Source organism: Macrotis lagotis, chromosome 2, assembly GCF_037893015.1.
Source record: "Macrotis lagotis isolate mMagLag1 chromosome 2, bilby.v1.9.chrom.fasta, whole genome shotgun sequence".
NCBI lineage: Eukaryota > Metazoa > Chordata > Mammalia > Peramelemorphia > Peramelidae > Macrotis > Macrotis lagotis.
This window is the reverse complement of record NC_133659.1, coordinates 117,532,454-117,555,666: the sequence shown is the minus strand read 5'-3', so window position 1 is coordinate 117,555,666 and position 23,213 is coordinate 117,532,454. Positions and strand designations below refer to the sequence as shown.

At 36.0% G+C, this 23,213-nt stretch overlaps 1 protein-coding gene across 4 annotated transcripts in view; it reads right to left on the bottom strand.

The window, feature by feature from the left end:
- Positions 1-23,213, bottom strand: part of KCNK2 (potassium two pore domain channel subfamily K member 2) — a 204,007-nt gene that overhangs the window by 148,732 nt on the left and 32,062 nt on the right. Inside the window, exons 1-2 of one of the 4 annotated variants that reach the window (XM_074222665.1) lie at positions 21,461-21,520; positions 16,976-17,286 (exon numbers count right to left, since the gene is read on the bottom strand). In XM_074222665.1, coding sequence (XP_074078766.1) covers positions 16,976-17,164 — 189 coding nt within the window. In that variant the 5' untranslated portion in view covers positions 17,165-17,286; positions 21,461-21,520. Of the gene's footprint in view, positions 1-16,975; positions 17,287-20,013; positions 20,102-20,659; positions 20,733-21,460; positions 21,521-23,213 lie in introns of those variants that run through there. The other 3 variants (XM_074222664.1, XM_074222663.1, XM_074222666.1) reach the window with 3 other exon arrangements.

Genomic DNA, 23,213 nt, shown 5'->3' with positions numbered 1-23,213 from the left:
TTGGAATTCATTCCCCATTTCCGTCCATTGCCTTATAGAATATTCCCATTAGGATATTACCTGTCTTTTCTTCCTTTAATTCTTATTCAAATGCTTTTTATCTTAATTCTTCTCTCAAAGTCATGCATTTCTACATTAAAAAAAGTCTTCTTCCAATCATCCTATTATACAATCTGTCTATTTCAAGGAAACAATATTCTTCCATAATATTTGTAAACAGCATACTAAATCTCCCAAATGCTTCTGAGGCTTTTATGCTGTATCATGGTAAAATGTCTGATTTCATTTTATCATACATATTCCATGCTTTGGTACATAGAAATCAGAGCTCACTACTTCTTCCCCATAAAAGTCTCCTGTGAAAAAACTAAACACTTCTATTTCTACTCTTCCTCTCATCATACAAGTTCCTCTTTGTTGCTGCTCTTATGCAGGAGTATGATGGAACCAGCTCATTCTGGCTCATGAGCAGATTGTCAGATATTCACATTAAATTTATGAATCAGAAATGAAATGCTATAAAATCAAGATTTGATTTATTATTATGTTAATTTCTAGACTTAAGAAAGTTATGGATAAATTGTTAATAATGCAGATCAAATGCAAAAAATATATTGTCATTTTTTTTCCACTCACTTGATAAACATTTACCAGCATACCCCTGACTATATATGGGTGATTTTCTATCTCCCTTTCTATTTAAATATTCCTTTATCAGGTAAAAATTTCTAAAGAAATACATTCTTCCTATTATTCATCACATGTAATCTATACCTAGTCAAGAGCCTATAATTCTTGCATCTTTTAAAAGAGTCCAGAAAGCAAAATTCCATTTTCCAATATTGCATTGTTGGGCAGTTCTTAATTTCTCACATATTTTCTCTTTCAAACTTCCTCTTTTCAACTGAAAATAATTAATAAAATACTAACTGTTCCCCCTCAATCCATCCGTATTTTGCTCATGTCTTCATATTCCCTGGAGATTCTTTCCAGTAGCATCTTGTTTTCATAGAAATCAATCTATAAACATTTATTAAGTGCTAAGGCATTGTGCTTATTAAGTGCTTATTAAGTGCTCAGGCATTGTGCTAAGCATTGAATATCAGAAGTTCATGTCAGTCCTCAGGTTTGACAATTTTCTCCAGAGATTATCACATTTTTCCCTGGAAAGATAGCACAACTTCTAGTTTTTCATTGCTTCCAAATATAATCATGTCCTAAAATGTAAAGCACTGGGCATAAGTTCTAGAGGAGCTGGTATGCTATAGAGTGGTTGGGAACATTGCAAAGAGAAATTGGTTTTCATGAATATGTAGAATTTTAATTGCTATAAAATAGGGAAGTTATCTAAACAAAAATAATTTCTAAAAACTATTTCATTAAATTTTGAGAAGAAGTTTATTTTTATCCTAATCACCATAACTGGCCTCATAGGCAACCAGGTGATGCAGTGTTTGGATCAAGAAGAGCTGAGTCCAGTTCCAGGCTCAGACAATTAATCAGTTGTGTGATTCTAATAAAGTCACTTTTTTTCTCAATTTCCTCATCTGTAAAACTAGGAAAATAATAGCCCCCTACTTCTCAGGGTTGTTGTAAGGATCAAATGAGAAAATATTTGCAAAGGCCTCTGCAAACTTTAAACTTTTATATAAATTCTAGTTATCATTATTGTCAGTCATGGTGGTATATGTCAACTTTAGTGGTTAAAGGATGGAAAAAAATGAATGAGAAATAAGAGAAAACAAACAGAAAAATTTTAAAAATCCATTCCTCATTTCCTCCACCTCTTAATTTCATTGATTTCTGTTAAATATTAACTCAGAATTCAGCTTCTAAAAGATTATCCTCAGTTTCTGATGCCTTGCTCTTTGAGAATACTCCCAATTTGCTCAGTGTATATATTGTTTCTGTGTAGTTATTTACATGTTCTCTCCACCACAGAATGTGAGGTCCTTGGAAGAAAAGAGTATTTTAATCTTTCTTTTTATTTCAAGATCTTAGCACAGGGCTAATTAGTACTTCATTAATTTTTTGCTGCTGCTGCTCATTGATAACCTAGAATATTTCCTAGTATACATATATATATATATATATATATATATGTATATATATATTCCTAGTATGTTTTGAGCATCCTACAGTGAAACAAATATAGTTTTCTTCTCTTTCAGATAACTTTAGCTGAACTTTGTTATTACATTCCCTTTAAGTTGGAATTATAGCCTCATTAATCATTAATAATAACAAGAATAGCTTATATTTTAATAGCATCACATAATTTCCATTGCATGTTCCTTATAATCCTATAAGATAGATAGTATAAGTAGCATTACTCCCTTCTTCAGTAATGTGAATATGTAAACAATAAAGTAAACACTTCCAATTTTGTAGCACAGATTCCTTATTCACAAGTCATTCCAGGGTGTCCCATTTTCCATTTAGAAAGGAGTAAAGTGAAGAAAATTCTTGCTTTTTTGTTGATTGGGAAATAACCCAGGTCATATAGATCAAATATTTTTTTCATAGCAGCAATGTACAAACTGTATAAGAAAAATTCTCCTAGGAATAATGTTTCCTCTAAAATACAGTAAAGGGGCATCTAGGTGGTGCAGTGGATAGAGCACCGAATCTGGAGTCAGAAGGACCTGAGTTCAAATATGGCTCAGATACTTAATAATTACCTAGCTGTCTGACCTTGGACAAGTCACTTAACTCCACTGCTTTGCAAAACCAAAAATACAATCAAGTACAGTTTTAATAAACTGAATGATTTGATTTTAATTTTATGAACTAAAATATATTCACTCAAATTGTATATCAGTTGTCATCATCTAATAAATATCTCTCCAGAAATGAAATATTCAAGAGATAAAACTGAATTTAACTTACAAGAAGGCAACTTTATTGGCAAAATGCAACCAATAATTTTCTCTAGAATCTAAATATTAATGCACTCAGATAAATCAATTCTGTATTTATAAATATCAATAATTTAATATTCTTGAGTTACATTGCTTTTGAGGGAGTAAATCAAACTCATATACAAAAAATTTCTACCACAGGGAAGATAAGGAAAGTATTCTAACTATTATTCTCATTATTATAACTTCTAATAAAAAAAACCTTTAAAATATGCTTCTCTTAGCTGAACTGAAAATGAGTAAATTTTTCTAACTCCCCAGAAATCAGCAGCCTCTCTTAAAAAGCCAACCCCATTTCTAAATTGCATCTCGACTCTGACCCCTTTGTCTAGACATCCTGAACTATATATATATATATAAGTGTGCTGCATAACTGTTTTCTCACAGTTTACAACACTTGGCCCGTCTACTAACCTTGCTTATAAGACACTTTCCATTATTCTTCATCAGATTTTGCCTCAGTCTTCTTTTGAAAACTACTCAAAAATCTTTTCCCTCAGAAATCAATTATAGTAAATCTTTTCTGGTTCACTACATCACCATATCAACCTCTTAAATATTTATATGTATAGGTCTATGAAGTCATGATCAATTATATATTGTGTTGAATATTTATATTTTTATAAGCAGCTAGGTGGAACAGGTGATAAAATACCAGACCTACAGTCAGGTAGACCTGAATTCAAATCTAGTGTTATAAATTTCTTAGCATTGTGAATTTAGGTAAATCACTTAAACTCTGTTTTCCTCAAAGTCTTCATCTATAAGATGGCAATGATAATAATACCTCAGCTTTCTTGGTTCATCACTTCTATCTTATTGATATCTCCAATATTTGTATTTTTAAGTCAATGAAGTCATGATCAAATATGAACTTATGTTTGTAGAAGCAGCTAGATAGTGCAGGTGTTAGAGTACCAGTCCTACAGTGTGAATTAAAATCTGGTTTCAGGTACTTCCTAGTTGGTTGACCTGTTTTCCTCAATTTCCTTATCTATAAAATGGGGATAATAATAGTGTTCATCTCCTAATGCTGCTGTAAGGATTAAATAAGATAATAAACGTAAAACTCTGAGCACTGTGCCAAAAAGACTATTTTATGGAGAATTCACACAGAGCAAGCACTCACAAGTGATACTGGCACACCCAGAAAGTTTCAATTAAGAACTTTACAATTGATTATGCAGCATGGGAGAGACTAGTACAGGATCATCCAGCATGGCATGCCCTCATCAGAGAGAGTGCTGTACTCTGTGAGCAAGGCAGAATTGAAGTAGCTCAAAGGAAAGGTAAGAGACTATGTAGAGGAGGTACCCCAGGTGTTCCCATGGACTATTTAGCATTCTGAGCTTGTATTGTTCTGATCAGCCATAGCTGGACACACTGTATGTCTCTAACATAGTGATGGCATTTTGATCTTCTTTGATACCAAAGGAAAAGAACCAACTAGCAATTATTCATGAGGCTTATCCTATTTCTGTCTTTAAATAATTCTTTGAAGTGAGTCTCTACAATTTACTTATCATGTATGATAGCTGTCACTATTATGTATTATGTATCTTATTCTGTTCTCACAGCAAGACTGTAAGTTACATAAGGGTAAAACTCAGGTCTTAATTAATTTTGCCTTTATCCCAATGCCTAGTATATAATAACCCCTTAATAAATGTTTAAACTGAATCGTCATTAAATAGCATCTTTTACTCCTTAATGACTGAAGGAATATAGATGCTATTGTCAAGTAGACACAAAGCAAATGAAGTTGACTGATAATGGAGAAGAGGGCACAGGAAATCTGCTTTAAATTTCACAAAAATTTAAAATTTCAAATATTTAGGCAATAATTCTTGATTTTTTTCACTTATGATGGACTAGTTCAATTGCTTCATGAGTAAATGCAATTTTCATCAGTATGATTCATCAATTATCATAAAATTTATTTTTCTTATAGGGAACAGAACTTAAAGCAGAGTAGATGTTTTAATGAACAGTGGTAAAAACAGTTTTTCATACTGAGAAATCATTAACAATGTTAAATACAATTTAAACAGGGAGATAGCAACAAGCAAGCTCAAAAAATTTCTCAGAAATTTTCATTTCCATGCACTTGGCACAGAAAATAAGAACAAACTTACCTATCTAAAAATCATATAATAATAAGTTAGTTTTAAAAACTTAGGTACTAGTCTTATTAAATTTATGACTGTCAAGATGCTTCTCATTAAACTGCTTACTTTGGAAAACCTGTTTTCAGGGCTAAAATAGGGAAAGTAAACAACAAATCTTCTTTTGTGATTAAGTCATAAAGAAAATCAGTGGATGAACCTAAAGACAATGAAATAATGCATCTTGTCTCTCCTATTTTGCTTTTCCTTTTCTTGGAAATCTGAAAATATTGAGTTCCAGGAAGGTGAGCTTTCTCAAGAGAAGACAGGATCATGTGGAAGAAGTTGTAGAATAAAAGTCAAAACCTGGTGCCCTGGTTTAATATTCATGTGACTTTAGGCAAATGACTGTGATTTACGGAACCATAGTTTTTTTTTCTGTTGTTAGTTTCCTTCCGAGGACAAATTTCATGATCTCTGATTCATAGCCCTCAAATAGCACTACTCCTATACAATTACCATGATCTGTTTTGTAATATGGTTATTTGTTGCTGTTGTTGTTATTGTTGATATTGTTTGCCCTTCATTCTCAAAGAGAACCAGAACATCAAAAAGGTGATGCCAAGACCTGTATGTGAATTATATTTACGTAAGGGAGGAGGGTTGTGCAAAGTCACTTTCTCCTCCAGAACCATCTATATGCTTGCCAAATTATAATCTATGAGGTCCATTGATGGTAGAAACTTCATTTTATCAATTTATATCCCCCACCAGGGCTTGCTTGCTACAGCTCTTAATGTATGCCCACTGAATTGAAGTGAATTTAAACAGGTAAAGCTAATTCTAAATAAATTCTGAACATCAATAGAACCCCAAAGCAATTGAAATATACCAAAACTAAAAATAGACTTCAAAGAATGAAAATATGAGTTAAATAAAAATTAACTATGATCAGGAAGACAGCAGAAGCGATCTTGTAAATAATTTCAGTACAAACCTGATATGCATGGCATATAGGCTCCATATGTCAGATTGACACCACCAATACTTCAGTTGTTTAGTCCCCTTTGTGGCCAAGAGATAGCTAGAATCCCTGTGCTAGCTAACCTTGCCTTTCCCCATGAGTTAGTCTATTTAATAGTTTCTTCATTTCTGATGCTTCTTTATTCAAGTCTCAAACTCCTATGGTCTTTGTCATCTCATTGGAACAAAGTATGTACCTAATTGGGAAAAATTCACTTTAGATAGTCTGAAGGTTAGATACAACTGTGATATAACCTATTTAAAAATAATTAAAGTAAAATTTGTCATTCAACAGAAGAAACAATTACATTTTAAAAGGAAGGTCTAAATCTATAATTTTTCAAATACAGAATTTGGAAGCAAAAATTACAGGAATAAATAGATGTATCTGGAAGATTTAAAAAATAGAAATGTGACAAATATATAGCATGAAAATAAAAACCATATTGGTATCCTAAAAACTGCAGTTTAAGAACCAATTAAAGTATCTTTCCCTGGAATGAACTTTGTTGTGATTTGTTTGGGTACTTAGTAATTTCTAAAAAGCACTCTCCCAGTTGTCCCAGTCCTCCAATTCCTATGATCCATTTATTTCCCAAGGCCACCTTCATTTTTACATAACCAAAGAACATACTAAACCTCTAGAAGTATCTTGTGATTGTTGACTCCTTTGGTGCCACTTAAAAGAGTAAAAATGAAAACAGCAACAATAACAGAAACTCTTCAATCAAAAGCAAGGAATTGTTTGCCAAATTTGTCATGTAGCATTGTTATAGATATAGTATCATTATGCTCAATAAACAGTTTGGTTACACTTAGGCATGAAAATTGAAGACAACACACATATGTAATTGCAGATTCTGAATGAAAGGGAGCTCACTAAGAAAAAGTCTAAAGATTAATGGGGTACAATCATATCATGAAATGTAGGGCCATTTGAATACATAAGCAACCATAACCTAATTGGGAAGGCACAATGGTTCAGTAGAGGAAAATTATGCCCTGCCAACTTATGAGAGTTATGTGAGAGGATAAATAAGGGCAGAGATGAAATAGCTGGCACAATTTTAAATAGATTAGAAGCCTCTACACAAAGGAATACTAAAAAAAAGCTGAGTTACTATGGGAAAGGAAGGAGTATTTGGATATAGAGAATTGCTTTAAAGGTGAGAAGTAAGATATAGGAAAATTAGACACCTATCTGATTGGAATATTATATAGTTGGAATCTCTCTTGCTCACATGCTCAGTGGTGAGAAGCCTATGTATTTAGCATTCTGCATCAAAGTACAAGTGTCTATGCAACCTGTGAAGAACTTTTCTACCATACAATAGCAATTTTCAATGATGGTGTCTTATGGAAGACAGAAAGCCAGTCTAAGGAAGGCTTTGGATTCTACCTCTACATCTGACATACAGTGGCTGTGTGATCACAGAAAAACCACTTAACACTCCAGGTAACCTCTCTTGGCTGTTATTATATGGCAGAAAAATATTTAAAAAATCCAATTTACTATATTTTCCATTAATTCCTTTCGTTTGTTACAAATATGAAGTCTGCCACTCACACTCATACATCTGAGGGGGTTTGTTACATTAGAATGTTGGAGGCAGGGACTGTTTTTTTTTCCTATCTCCAGAACTTTGCACAATGAGGGATATATTATTAAGAATTTAATAATTACATATTAATTGAAATCTATGTTTAGGAGAGGTACAAATGAAGAATTTGAATTTGGATTTAATCTGCAAAAATTTGCTGACTGAAATCCTAATATGGAGGACATTAGCAAGGAAGAGAATGGAGGAGAAAGTCAAGACCTAAGAAATGCCCATATTAAGGCACTAAGTTGAATCAGACTATGGGAGACCATAACTATCAATCACAATTCAAATAACATTTATTATGGAAGAATTTGAAGGACTGTCATGTGAAAGAAAGTTTAAGCTTATTCAATTTGACCCAAAAGAAAAATTAGGGGTAGAGATAGATAGGTGCTATAGATAGGTGTTATAAAGAAACACACTTAGGCTTTATATAACAATTTCCATAACAAATGTTCTGTCTTGGAAGTTCCCTCTCAATGGAGACCTTCGAGGGAAGACTAAATGATTAAATTTATCAGGTATGTGGCAGAGAAGATATTTTTTGACCATGAGTTAGAATGATTGTCTTTGAGTTTCCTTCCAACTCAGAAGTCCTGTGATATTTTGTGAAGAATTCTAAATTATGCATATCCTTTGATTCAGAGATACTCTTGCCAGAACTATACCCTGAAAAGATCAAAGAAAGAGGGAAGAACCCATATGTATAAAAATATTTGCCAATGTCACTGAAAGTTGTGACCGAAAAGTTAACTGATGTGGCTATTGTCACGCAGAAAATTTATTGGAGAAAGAGGACCTAAACCCAAGTCTTCTCAGGGTTCAAGACTGGACTTTGTGTACTAAGTCATTATTATTGTAGTGTCAAAGCACTAGAAACTAAAGGGGTGAGCATGTTCAGTAATTTATAGAATGGCTGAACAAAGCATGGTGTATGCATATAATAAATTATTGTTGTGGCATAAGAAATGCTGAAATTGACTTTTTTCCAGAGAAACTGGGGAAAACTTGTATGAAGTGAACAGAACTAGGGGACTAATTTATACAAGGATAGCAACATTGTAAAGCTACAACTTTCAGAGACTGAAGAACTCTTATTGATGCAATGAACAATCATTACTCCAAAGGATCCATGATGAAACATACTCCCTAACTCCTTAGAGAGTAATGATTGACTCAAGATGCAAAAGAAGACATACATGTTTTTGATTCAATCAATATGGGAAATTATTTGCTTCACTACATATATTTATTTACAAGATTTTATTTTTATTTTTTCCAATGGAATTTGAGGAAGAAAAAGGAAATTTTATTAAATAAAAATGTAATTAAAATATTCTGTGAAGTGAAGTACCTGCTACTTTAATTCTTTAGCAGTAAGGAAAACATCTGTGCATTAGAATATTATTTTGGCAGTTAAGGAAAGAAACACTGAAGAAAAGAGAATCTGGTATCAGGAAGACCAGAGAGAAGACTATCCAAAACAATAATCTAGGTGAGACATAATCAGGGCAGGGTGGTGGCAAGAATGAGTGGAGAAAAGGGGACAGACTGGCAAGGTGATATGAAACAGAACTGTTTGATGAATTTGATTGTGGCGGAGAGAGGAGTCAAAACTGACATGAGAATTTCAGGTCTGAGAAATAAGAAAATACAGAGATGCAACAGAAAAGGAAAGTTGGCAGGTTGGGGCAGGTTCTGAGGAGGATAAATATGAATACAAAATTTTACTTGTGGAGTTTAGATACTAGAAGGATATCCAACTGGAATTTTCAACAGGTAGTAGGATATGTGGAACTGAAGTTCAGAGGAAATATTGGAGCTTTCTTTTTAGCTTTGGTCCAGACAGTATAGGGAACTTCTGATGTAAAAATTCTTTCACAGATGCAGATTAGCAACTCATCCATAATTTACAGTCATAAACAATTGCCTGTCCATCAGTCAATAAACATTTATTAAATACAAGGCTCCATATTAAGTTCTGAGAATATAGAAAGAGATAAAAATGCCTGCCTTCAAGGAACCCACAATCGAATAGACAACAAACAATATGCACCAAAAAGCTATGTACAGAATAAATAGGAAATAATTAACATAGAAGGCAATAGGATTAAGAGGAGTTGAGAAAGACTTCCAATTGAAGATGGGATTTTATTTGGGATTTGAAGGAAGCCAGGAGGAGGTGATGAGGAGTGAGAGCATTATACAGCATGGAAGACAGTCAGAGGAAAATGCTCTGGAATCAAGAGATGGAGTGTCTTTTTCAATGTCACTGAAAGTTGTGACTGAAAAGTTAACTGATGTGGCTATTGTCACAAAGGAAAATTTTTTGAAGAAAAAGGACCTAAACCCAAGTCTTCTCAGGGTTCAAGATTGGACTTTGTGTACTAAATCATTCTGTTTCTTCAGAAATAACAATAGTAGTAGTAGTAGTAGTAGTAGTAGTAGTAGTAGTAGTAGTAGTAGTAGTAGTAAAGTAGTAGTAATATTAATAGTAGTTCAAAGTTTGCAAAGCACCTTTACATATCATTTGAGCCTCACAACTGTGTGTGGAGTTATAATAGTACCCATTTTACAAACAAAACTTTGGGAGTTATTTATAGAGATAGTCATTGACCACATGGAAGGAGATGACATCTATCTGTTGAGTGATGATGTTTGCTCTTGATTCACAGAGGACCATGGCATCAGGGAAGGGATGCCATGACATGCATGTGAATTGGATTTCTGCAAAATCACCAATTACACTTTCTCTTCTAGAGTCATCAGGGTCCAGTGAATAGATATGAATCAGAGTGACTGGAGATGGCCCTTGGAAGACAGTCAGGGTTAAATGACTTGCTTTCATTCATATTCTATCCTCTAGTTGCCCCATCTGTTGAGTAAAGGAAGGGGGGGAGGGATGGTATGGGGAGAATAAGAAGCAAAAAGAGAAGGCTAGGAATTTAAGAGAGGGAAAAGGATATAAACATTTTGCAGTCAGTTCACAAAAGAATTCATGATTTGTTAGAACTCAAAGATCCCTTAGTTATTATTTTACAAAAGGTAAAACTGGTTGGGAAGGAATATTTGAAAAGTTAAGACTTGAACACAGGTCCCCAGACTCTCCCTGGTACACTTTCTAAAGCATCATCTTGCCTCGTGGTGTAGCAATGAAATTTAAGGTGAAGTTAGTATGAATTTATAATACATTAAATTAAAACCTTTTTCTAACTTCCTTCAGCAATATTAGCAGACTAAAGTTTGTCTGGAAAATAAAGAAACCAGAGCTAAGGTTTAGCCAATAAAGAATGGAATTTGGGGAAGATTAAAGGGATAAGAGATTCTTGAGTCAGTCAATATACATTTTTATATATTTATACATTTTATACATTTTTACTATATTCCAGGCACTCTAAAGAACCAAAGAAAGGTTACAAAAAAAAACCCAGTTTTTGAGCTTAAGAAAGAAAGATTCTAATAGAGGAGACAATGGGGTACTTAGTGATAAATATACAGAATAGCCAGAACATTCATCTGAAAGGGAAAGTATCTGGAGGGAATGGGAAGAACTTCCTGCAGAAGAACTTTCATGGAGTTTTGAATAAAGTCAGGGAAATTAAATAGAAGTTGGTGGGGAAAGTATTACAGTCAAAGGGAAAACCAAGACAAAGGTAATAGGGGGTTTAAGGAAGTGCAAATAGCCCAATGTTGCTGGATAGTAGAATATCAGGGGCAATTTGCAAAAGGAGAAAGTGGTCAAATTATAAAGAACTTTAAATACTTTAGGATTTAATATTTGATGGAGGTCATAGGGAATCACTGGAGCTCACTGTGGGAGGAGAAGGAACATTTTTAGAATTATGCTTTAGAAAAATCATATTGGCAGTTGAGTGTTCGATGGAATGAACTAGGAAGACACTTAGAAAAGGAAATCAGTTATAAATCTATTGAAGTAATCTGGGTGAGAGGTGATGATGACCTGAACTAAAGTTGGGGATTACATTTGGACACATGCTTAGCATGTCCAAAATTAAACTCATTATTTTTACCCCATACCTCCTTTTTCTAATTTCTCTTCTACTGTTGATGGCAACAATGTCTACCTGGTTACTTGGACTTTCAACCTAGATGTCATTCTCAACTCCTCATTCTTACCTCCATATACAATCTGTTAGCAAAGCCTTATCAGTTTTACCTCTGGAACATCTCTCACACCCTTCTCTCCTTTGGCACTGTCACCACTCTAGAGATGGACCTTATGACCTTGCACCTGGATTAGCTTAATAGACAGGCTACTGGTTGTCTGCCACAAATGTCTCTCCATTTCAGTCCATCGTCAGCTCAGTCATCAAAGTGTTCATCCTACAGCCTAGGTTACCAAATCAATTCCCACACTTCCCATTCAATAAACTTCAGTGGTACCTTATCACCTTAAGGATTAAATATAAAAATCCTTTAATTCTAGTGCCATCCCTCTTTTGAATAATTCCAATTTATTCTATATATAACTTGTATATAATTGTTTGCTCAATGTCTATATTCTTAGACTATGAGATCCTTGAAAATAGGAATCGTCTTTTATCTTTTTTTTTTTTGCATTTCCCATTTAGTACAGTGACCAGCACAATGCAGGCATTTAATAAATATTTATTGACTAACACTGATTGTATAAGTGAAGAAAAGAAGAGAAATCCAAGAGATGCAATTTGGCAATGGAATAGATAAATGAAATAAGTAAGAAGAAGGAATTTAGTTAATAACATTGAGGTTGCAAGTATGGGTGATTAGAAAGATGAAGGTACCTGGAAAGTTTGGGAAGAGGAAGGTGTGGGAGAAAAAGATTAAGGACCTCTGTTTTGGACATATTGAGTATGCCTTTCCAAAAAGCAATTGAAAATAAGTGAGTAAAGCTTCTCTTCAATGAACTCAAGAGACAGATTAGAAGTGAAGATATAATTCTGGAAATCATCTGCATAGAGATGGTATTTTAACTCATAGGGAGAGAGTGGCAAAAAAAAATTATCAGTGACTGACGAAGGGATTTGATCTGAGTAAGGTGGCAAATGATGCCAGCACAGGCATGATGCACTAGGAAAAGAGGGAGGATTTAAGGAAACAATAGTCACATTATTACACGTAAGTGAAAAGGAAAGATGGAAGGATAATTAAATTATGGTTAGAACATAGCATTTCATAGTCCAGAATATTGAAGTAATGAAGTGAAAGAAGAGGTCACTAAAAATGAGAAACAAGAAATTATGACAAATTCAAATATTAGAAAAATCTTTTTTTAGGTTTTTGCAAGGCAAATGGGGTTAAGTATCTTGCCCAAGCTCACACAACTAGGTAATTATTAAGAGTCTGAGGTTGGATTTGAACTCAGGTACTCCTGACTCCAGGGCCGGTGCTCTAGCCACTATAATACCTAGCCACCCCAGAAAAATCTTAAGGTATATTTAAGGTAGCAAATGGTAGCAGAGGATCCAGGAGAAAGGAGAAAGGAAGAATATGAGCCAGGAAATCATTGAAAAATGTGGGAAAGTATCCTTGGGGTTGATAGATGACAGAAGTGAAAGTGGGAAGAGGTGTACAATCTTGAGCAAATTACTTAACCCTTCTGTTTCACACTTGTAAAATGAAGATAATAATGACTGCCCTGCTTACCTCATGAGATTGAGGCAAAGATCAAATGAGATAATGTATGTGAAAGAGATTTTAAAAGTCATAAAGACAATCTATAAAAATACAAGGTACTTATTATTGTTAATAATATTAAGTATTATTATTTTGGTGACAATATCACATTAGGCTAATTCATATATACCAATTATTTATGATTAACTTCATTCCATGAATGTTTATTTGCCCAGGATACATTATCTAGCATTAAATTAAAATTGTGTGCATTTCATTTTAGTTTAAACTCAAGAAATACTCAACCATAGACTATTTAAAGAGTGCATTACAATGAATAATCACAGTAATTCCCCTCAGTCTCATCTATAGATGATTAAAACATTCAATAATACTCTCCTTTCCATTATTTTTAGTTAATAATCTTTTAGTGAAATCATTATTACATCAATTTGAGTGATACTTGATGACACATAGTAGCCTTATGTCCTTAATCCTCTCCAAAGCAATTTACCAATATTCATTAATTAATGCTCCCATGCCTTTAAGAGCCATGCATTCTTTCTTCAACAAGCTTTTTTTTTTGTTTATAATTTTATCCCAATTTATCTAAGGAAAATCAGATTGGTAATTTTATCAGTGTAGCCCACTCCACCTACCAATGAAGATTAATATCTATTCTGAGTGCTATCATTTTAAAAAAATTGCCTAAGTCATGGAGAGATGACGTGACTTTCTCAGAGTCTCATAGACAACATATGTCAGAGTCAGAACTTGAACTCAGGTCTTTCTAACCTGGAGGGTTATTCTCTATCTACTGTATTACCTTTGTCTCAAAACACAGCCCCACACAAAACCAAAATGGTATTTTTATTACTCTGTATAAAGTATGTATATGTCACTATATAAAAAATATCTTTCTTTATTCCCAAAATTAAGTTAATTGTCCTTTAACACTTTTTGTCACTAAAATCGGGAAGCTCTAGAATGTCTGAGACTATTGTCTATATCTGATCTATATAAATCATACAGTTATGTATGATAGGGAGAGTAGCTAAGACAAATTCTAAGTGTGGGGGCTTTTGTGGGGGGCGGAGGGGTAGGATATGAGTAGGAAAAGTTATTCCTGATTACTCTCTCTTCTTTTTCAAATCTCTCTCCAAGAGGGCAGTGTTTTAATATTCCTTTCATAGCACTCAAGAGTCATCTCTTCTGCACTTGTGTAGGGTGACTTGTGATTTGTGTGACTTGTGTAGAGTTACATCTCTAAGAAGCATCTAGATTTGACTTCAGGTTTTCCTGATTCCAGGTAGAGCACTCAATCTACTGTGCCACTAATACCTCAATAGCAAAATTAACTCAGATCATAATACTTATTAAGCAGGAGATATTTTATGTCTTACTATACATTAGATATATATAACTAGTTCTTCAACCTAGTCAAAACTGTACAGTATTAGAGTTCAGGATGTTGAGAGTTTATTAGCCATAACAAAATGGTATTTTTAATGTTTTTTAATTTATTTCTTCCAACCTACCAACACTAACTATAATTTAATGGTTCTTGGCACCAGAATAAATTCAACTTGATTCTTCTCTTCATGTTAAGAGAAGTGTTGAAAATTTAAAGCCAACACACTCTCCTCTGGAGCATTTGCTTTGCCCTATCCTCTTGAACTGGTCAGCAATACAATTATTGAAGAAACTGCCCTAATATATTCTGATGAGAAACATTAAACCAATTGACAGACTAATTAATAGTGTCTGCCAACAATCTTCTTAATAAGATCTCTCTTTACTACCCTCTTCCCCTTCTTATTCTTTCATAGTTCCTAATTTCTGTTTTAAAGTCAAAGATCTGAATTCAGGTCCCACTTCCTCCCCAGTATCCAGTATATCAGTATATCAATGGTAGTGATATCTCTATGGCGGGGGGGTGGGGGGGGGAATCCGTTCTTGAAACAATGGGTTTGATGGCTAATGTTATCAAATTTATTCAGTAACAGACAATCCAATAATCAAAAATTTCCTTGCCAAAAAAATAAAAGAAGAAAAAAGGAGTAGAAAGAAAGCAACATTCAACAAATGGGCAAATATAGGTCAATTTGCAGTGGAAATCATTAAGATTAATTAATGAAGATCAATGAGATAACATGGATAGCATTTGATCAAGCTTTAGCTATTTAAAAATAATGAGGTTAAAATAGTCAATATTTTCTGACACATTACACCAAAGGTATCATGACTCCTAGGTTGTTTGAAAAGTCCTAACACATTTAGGAAGTTCTAAATTGCCCAGTCATGTTGCCACACATAGATGACATCCTGTAGCATTACCTAGAATTACATAACCCACCCTACTGACATAGGCCATCAAGTGATTAAAATACAGAAGGGAAGAGGAATATCACTAGAGGAGAAATTATAAATGAGTCAAAGATAAATGGGAAAGAGAGCTTTCTAGAGTAATAGGAGAATGAACCAGAGTGAGTAGAACTATGGGTCAGGGATCTGAACAAAATTATTGCAGCAAGACATCTAATTTTTAGGATGAAATTATGTAGATGTAATGTAGAAAGACAGGAAAATGTTTATGGAAAGTCAGAAAGGTAGCCTATAGTGGAATACTATATTACCACAACTTGTTTAGAAATAATAATTCCCTTCTCCAAGGAGTTCATTTGATTAAATTCAAATAATATATAGTCTTTGAGAAATAAAGAGCTGATAACTTAGAAACAATTAAATTTCCTTCCAATAAGACTTGAAGTAATATGAAAATCAGGATTTATAAGAGAATATTAATGAAAATTTCTTTGAATAGGAGTCATTTCTCTACTGGGAAAGTTCAAGGGTCATCCTTTTGATCAATAAAAAGAATTTAAATGGGTAAAGAAACTAATGACAATTCCCCTTCTAAGACTGGAATAATAAGTCTATTTTTTCTTTTATTGAAAAGCTTGCTTCAGCATTCTGCATACAGTAGGTGCTTACTAAATGTTTTAATTGAATTGAATTTTCCAGATCTTTCTTCTGATTTTGCAATCTAAATTAAACTAAGTCAGGATGAATCACTAAGCTCATTACTCTAGAGATCTAGTAAATTGATGTTAACTCTGCTGAATGGCAGTTTAATCAGTTACCCCCTGGGTGCTCACACCGAGGAGGTTTTGATAAATGCACACTGATTAAAGCAAATTGGAATCAGAAACAACTTGTTGACGATGAAAAGCACCTCATAAGTGCAACAGCTCCCCTTTGCTTCTGATTTCAGATAACCACCTTGTTATTCTCCCAGTTCACTTGAGTTGACCTCTTCCCTCAGCCCCTAAACATAAGCATATTTTTTTACATTTTTTTCTGCAAATAAGTAGGTATCCAGATATTTGATCAGGGACCAATGATCTTCTAAACCAGAGAGCTTCCAGAAGGATCCCCCAAAATCTGTGAGTACTACAACTGGCATGTCTATGATTTATAGGTAAAGAAAAAAAAGAGAGAAAAATGGTATTTGAGGGTAAGTGGAAAAGAACAGAAAAAAAGAGAAAGAAAACAGGAAAAAAAATTTTCAAGATGTGTATGATGATGGATAAATGGTAGAGGACTAATGTCATTGGTATGCAATGACCCATCTCCTCAGCTACTGTAAAATCTAAACCATTCATTGAAGAGAAGACACCACAGCAGCTCCTTACATACAGATTACCTGGATGAGTTGTTCCAACTCAGATGAATTGACACAAGAGTGTTGAGATATGAATGTCTGCTTCTGGATCACAATGGTGGTCCTCCGTGAAATCTCATGAGGTTGCTCCAGAGCTTTGAACACAGTGGCTCCAATGATCAGATAGACGACAACCACCAGGAAAATCGTGGAGACTGTCTTCCATTTCATAACATTAATAGTTGTATCACTCTCCACCCGGGAGGAAAGTACTGTGGGTTTTGCAGAAAATGAGAGCCTCGGTTTGGAGTTCTGAGTAGCAGATTTAGGATCCAGTAGATCAGGTGCCGCCACTAGTAATAACAGAGAAGGAGTATGAGATTGGAGTTGGTTCAGGGTGTTATGGTTAGATAGGTTTCTTTCTTTTTTTAAAAAATTTAGACTAGCACAACTTATTTCAGTTCTCCTTGCTTTCCATTTGAAGGTGACACAGCTCTAATATTCGGACTATATATCACCTCCTAGAATCTTAGATCTAGTAGCCTATATATGGGTACCTACCCAAAGAAAGGGTTGATTTCTCATGATAGCATGTAGTATGAAAGAAGAAAGAAGAGATGGACTTGGAAATGAACAAAGATGAAAATTTGCAAAGAATTTCCTTTAAAAATTCCAATTTCAAAATCTTTTTCTATAGCAAGATGTTTTTATAGTCATCTTCTATGCTAAAAATAAATGTTTTGTAATCCTATATATTTGAAATGTATTTACAAAACACTCCAGTCTCTGATTTCACACAGTTTACAATCAGATGTAGAAGAATAACAATATAAGAAAAAAATTTTTGCAATTTAAAAAAAGATTAATTTTATATAGGTCCTTAATTAAATTTTTGCATATGTAAATCCACAGTATTTATAATGTCACCAAACCTTCTTTTCATCAAATAAAATATTTTCTTAAGTCCAATGGGACCTCAAAATAAAGTCTTCTCTCTCTTTCATTCTTTTTAAATTGTGACATGGCCAAAAAAATAAAACTCACTGCTACTTACAGTAACACAATCTTAGATTTAGCTAACAAGTATTTGAATGATGATCAATCATCAAAAAAAAAAAAACAGAAAAGTTAAACTTTGTCTCCTACCCTTGTATACCTGTACCTTCCAGGCTCTGCAAAAAGATAATTGTTCCATTAGGGCATATTCATATGTCCTCTTACAAATTCTCATACACTCTGTTATAACTATGAAACCATTTATTATTCATCTCAGCTATTAAAAATATCATTAATGGATTCCCTTTTAGAAAATAAAAGAGATATCAGAATTCTACTGTATTGGAGGAGGGGGAGAAAGGAATCAATCATCTACTGAAAGAAATTTTAGTATTACTATCTCAACAAACCACTGGAATGGTTTGGAATGGCAGTATTCCACTGAAAGTTTTAACCAAAATACTTTGGACTTACGACCTTACAGGTAGAGTACCTTGCATACAGTAGCCACTTAACAAAGGTTTGTTGATTGTTAGATGGGAATAGATTGGAAATATGTACATGAATACAACCAGAGAGACTGCAGAATTCAGTTCCCTAAACTATATAGTCATAGAAGGGCCAAATTGCATATTTCAATACTTCAGAAAATGAATTTACTATATTGCAATTATAGATACATTCATTAATGTTGATGATGCAAGATACACAATTAGGTAGCAATATAAGAAATTCAAATGCAACTGAAAACTAAGAATACATATGTAGTAAGGAGTGAAGCCAAGATGTCATATTTCACAGTCTAATCTCCTTTCCCAGACTATCCTCTGTCAGTTAAACTATGCATCTACCTACCACAGTTTCATCTTATAAAATAAATCTACAGTAACACTTAGGCAAGATGCTTTCTACACAAAGCTATTTAAAGCAAAGCTGTAATGTGGTGGGGGATGAAAAAAAATATTCTCTTCATTGAGTAGAAATCATACCCCTTTTTCATTTTTCTCAAAAAAAAATGAATTCACAGTTATAAACCAATATACTATGTTTCTCTTACCTACTTAAAAAAAATTAAAAGGAAATGTTCTGAGGACACTTCAACATATAACCAGACAGGTAAACATTTACATGGAAATAAATGTGTATATCTTTCCCTGCAAGAAGATTTGGCAGACTAAAAAAGTGGTGATTAAAACTATTAATTATTATTATTATGTTTTTGAAAGATAATTGATTTTATAGTGGAATATAACATGAATATTTTTGATCTCATAATTAAGAAAATTCAAAGTTCAGGCTTCCTAAATGAAGATTCATTTCAGAGTCACTGTCCTTAAGGGAAAACAATATAATAATGATAAGTTTTAGTCAACTAGATAGAAAGATAGATAGACTGTCAGACAAACTCTATTGGCATATCTGGGAAATAACAATACTAATGACAAATAATACAAATTCAAGAAATAATTGGGCAGAAGAAAAACAGAATTAAGCAGCCCTTATCCCCCCCCACACACACACACACATATGTTGTGCTTATCATTTGGAGGAAATCTCAGAGCTCCCTAAATCCAATCAGCACTCAAACTCATATAATCCCTTCAATCATTGTTTCCTAACCTGAAGAATTTAGGAACCTTTGCTAATTCCTTGCTTCTCAAAAGATCATCCCAATTTCCTTATGAATATATATATATATATATATATATATATATATATATATATATATATATATATATAACAGTCACTCAATTTCTTATTGGAGGAAGTCCAAATTTTCCTTTTTCGAAATTCAAAGAAATCTATTTCTGTCAATCATTTAAACTTTTAAATTACCAAAAAGAAAAAAATGAGATGTCCTTTCTATCCTACTGAGAGAAGGAAATTTGGGGGAAGTCCCAGATAAAAACCCAAAATATTTTTTTTTCCTAAGTAAAATATGGGAAATCAATGAGTTTGTAACTTTGCTTGGTGGGAGCCCCAGAGAAAAGAAACAGATTGCATCTTTCCCGTCTCTCTTTCCTCCCTCAGCAAAGGGGGTTCCTAAACTTTAGACCGGTTATTCAGATGCTCCCCATCCTCACCCATTTACTTATCCTTCAAACAGACTCTTCAGGAGTTCTGACAGGAAACCTGATGCTGGCAGGAGCAAGACTTCAGCACCACTTAGATTCCTCCCACAGATAGCAACAAGTGTGGACAACCGCCTAACATATCCCTCCACCAGCCTCCCCTCCCCCTCCTAGACCCCTCCTTCTAGGCCCCTCACCCCCCCGCCCCCGCCCCACAAATCTTTCAAAATATCCACAGTCAAAACTCAACGCGGATGCAAAAGTCCGGGATAACGGGGGTGGGTGTCGGGGGGGGGGGCAGAAATAGGAGAAAGAAGGAGGGGTTAGGATAGGATAGAAAAAAAGTGGGTCTGTGTCTAGATGATCCGCTCGGCGAGGGAGACCCGAGGCGTTGACCTGAGGCAGAGTCCAGCTGGACCCCCACAGCTCTGAGGAAGCCGGTGCACTATCCCGGAGACTAAGCATCCCCCGGAGACGAGAGGGATGAAGCCTGGGAACAAGGGATTTACCTCCTGCCCTGGAGCCGGCTGTCTCCTGCGAGGAACTGGAAAGCATGAGGCATGCATGCAGCAGTCAAGACTGGGAGGAGGGGGTCGGGGGGGCAGGCTGGAGGGGAAGGGGCCTCGAAGCTTTTTGGAAACCACGCCGAGGTACTCACTTCTTATTCACAGACTGGCTGCGCGCTCCGAGTTTCAGGGGCAGGCATTTTCCCAGTCTTTGTTTTACTTGGGGGGGGGGGGGTGGAGGGAGCGGGGGAGGGGGATAGCTGTGAAGCGAAAAGGTGGGGGGCGGCGGGAGGGAGAAGGGTCTGGTGGCTGGCTAAGCGCCAAGAGGACAAGGGGAGAAGTTGGGTCCTCCTGCCCCTAGCCCCCCTGCAAGGTCCCCCCAGGCCCGGGGGAGCAAGGTGCTGCTAGGGAGCTCTCTTGCTGCAGCTGTCACCGGGCGGTAAGCAAGAAGGAGCCGGAGTGGGGCTGCTGCTGGTTCTGCCCCCGCCACGGCCCGGGGGGCTCCCAGGCTCTGCCACGGGGCGCCTTTGTGTCAGTCGCTCTGTCTGTGCGTCTGTCCGGCCCGCTGTCTTTGTGTGAGAATCTCGCTCGGTCCCTCTTTGCATGTCTTTGTGTGTCTCCTCTCTCGAAAGTCTCCCCTCCACCCCAGTGCGTGAGCGTCTGTGTGTGTGTGTGTGTGTGTGTGTGTGTGAGAGAGAGAGAGAGAGAGAGAGAGAGAGAGAGAGAGAGAGAGAGAGAGAGAGACAGTCACGGTGTGGCTTCCTCCTCCTTCCCCACCTCTGCCGGGCTCCCCTCTCTCCCTTCTCTTCACTTGTCTCCCTCCCTTCCTCCCCCTCCACCGCCCCACCACAGCCTGTCTCCTTTCCCTCCTTTCCATCTTCCCTCCTACTGGTCTCCTCCTTCCTCCCTGCCTTTGCTCTTCGCTTGTCAGTCCTCCCCCCATTCCCAACAACCTCCACCATTCTGCCACTTTCTTCAGCCTGTGGCTTAGCCAGTGTTTTCTTGGCTGGAAATGAACTCCGTTGCGCTCAATTGGCTTCTCTCTGCCTTCCTATGCCCTGCTTCCCGACCCTGCCAACATTTTCTCTAAAACCAGGTGTCACCCACTCTTCTCAGGTGCATGGTCCTCAGGGCCCTGCCCAGTCCCCCAACCTCAGCCCTAGAATCGATGCACCGCTCCCTCCTAACTCAAAGAGGGAGACAGGATCGGTCCGTGTGATCCTCCCTCTCTCTAGGACTTTTCACTCTGAGGTTGGCACTCTGTTCCTGCTCTAGAGCCTAAGGGGAAAGTGTGGGGAAAAGATCCCCCAATTGCTGGTACCCATGTGAGAATGCCCATATGCCTTCCTCTCCGCCAAGTCATTCATGCCAGCAACCATTGGTGCATCTTCCTTTACTTCCTGAGAGAGCTCTGGCCAATCCTTGATTAGAGGAGGGGGTGCTGTTGGAGGGGAAGGAGAGAATAGATGTGGCAAAGACAACAACTCTAAGAAGGGATGCTGAAGCGATGAAAGGGGAGAAAGCTATCAAGGGTTGGTGGAGATACAGTGTACCACTGCGGGGGGGGGGGGCAGAGGGTTCCGGAAGTCTGACGAATGAGATCAGCCCCCTCCACCACTCTAAAGTCCTGGCTCTGGCAGCAACTTTATCTTTCCTCTTAGGAATCATTTTCCAGGATGCATTAAACTTGTGGTCATAACCTGCTTTAACATTGCAGTTGGGAGAATAGGAAGAGAGGAGAGGGTGTTTAGATTAGAAACTCCTGTGCTAAGAAACAAATCATTTCACAGTACACAAATGATTTAACAGGAATAGAACCAAAGCTCCCAGAGTAAATTGTTTTCCCTTTCCAGGGCTGCAGTATGAATTGCCTGCTGTGTTCTACCCTCCCACCCCTACCAACCGCACCAAATTTACCTTTTGTAACTGCAGTAAGTCAGGACAAATAGGAGTGTGAGTCCTGTAATAAGGCTTCCTTCCTAGAGGACCCCAGAGACGATGTGAACCTGGAAAGTGACTTCTGGTATACAACAGAGCTACAAGTTCACCTTTAATATGACTAAGAAATCATGCAGCTACTCTTTAAAAATGTTCAGAGCAGTTTCTGCATCCTTCTCCTAGCCTTCACCATAATGATTTCCCTCTTTTGGACACTACTTTCTCAATACCTCTTCCCAAATGTGGCATCCAGAACTAACTCCTTGCCTTTATAAGTATATTACAGTGACACAGCTCCTGTGTGTCCCCAAGTTTTTAACTTTAACCTCTTCCAACTCCACATCCTTTTCTTTTATTATCAAAAATGAAAAACCTCAATTTAATAACCATCATTCTAAATTTCCATTCAGGTTTCTGGAGACTAGGTATATTCCTGGTAATGAAATTCTGACATATTCTGGAGGTTTATTTCTACTCTTCTCATATTCTTCCAGTTTCTATCTCACTTTTCTTTCTTTCTCCTATTTTACAATCCCCAAGTCATTGAGTTTATTTTTTCCTCCTCTCCTCTGGATTCTGTTAAAAATCAACCACATCTTACTCAAGTTCTGAACCTCCAAGGTCTGACTAATGCTAAATATTGTGGGCAGTAACTTCATAATTTCTTCATTCCATAGTCCTAATAAAATGTTTCCTTTTTCATAAAAACACTATATGGCCAGCATTTTCCACTAGTGACTGGTTCACTGCAAGATTTAAATATCTATT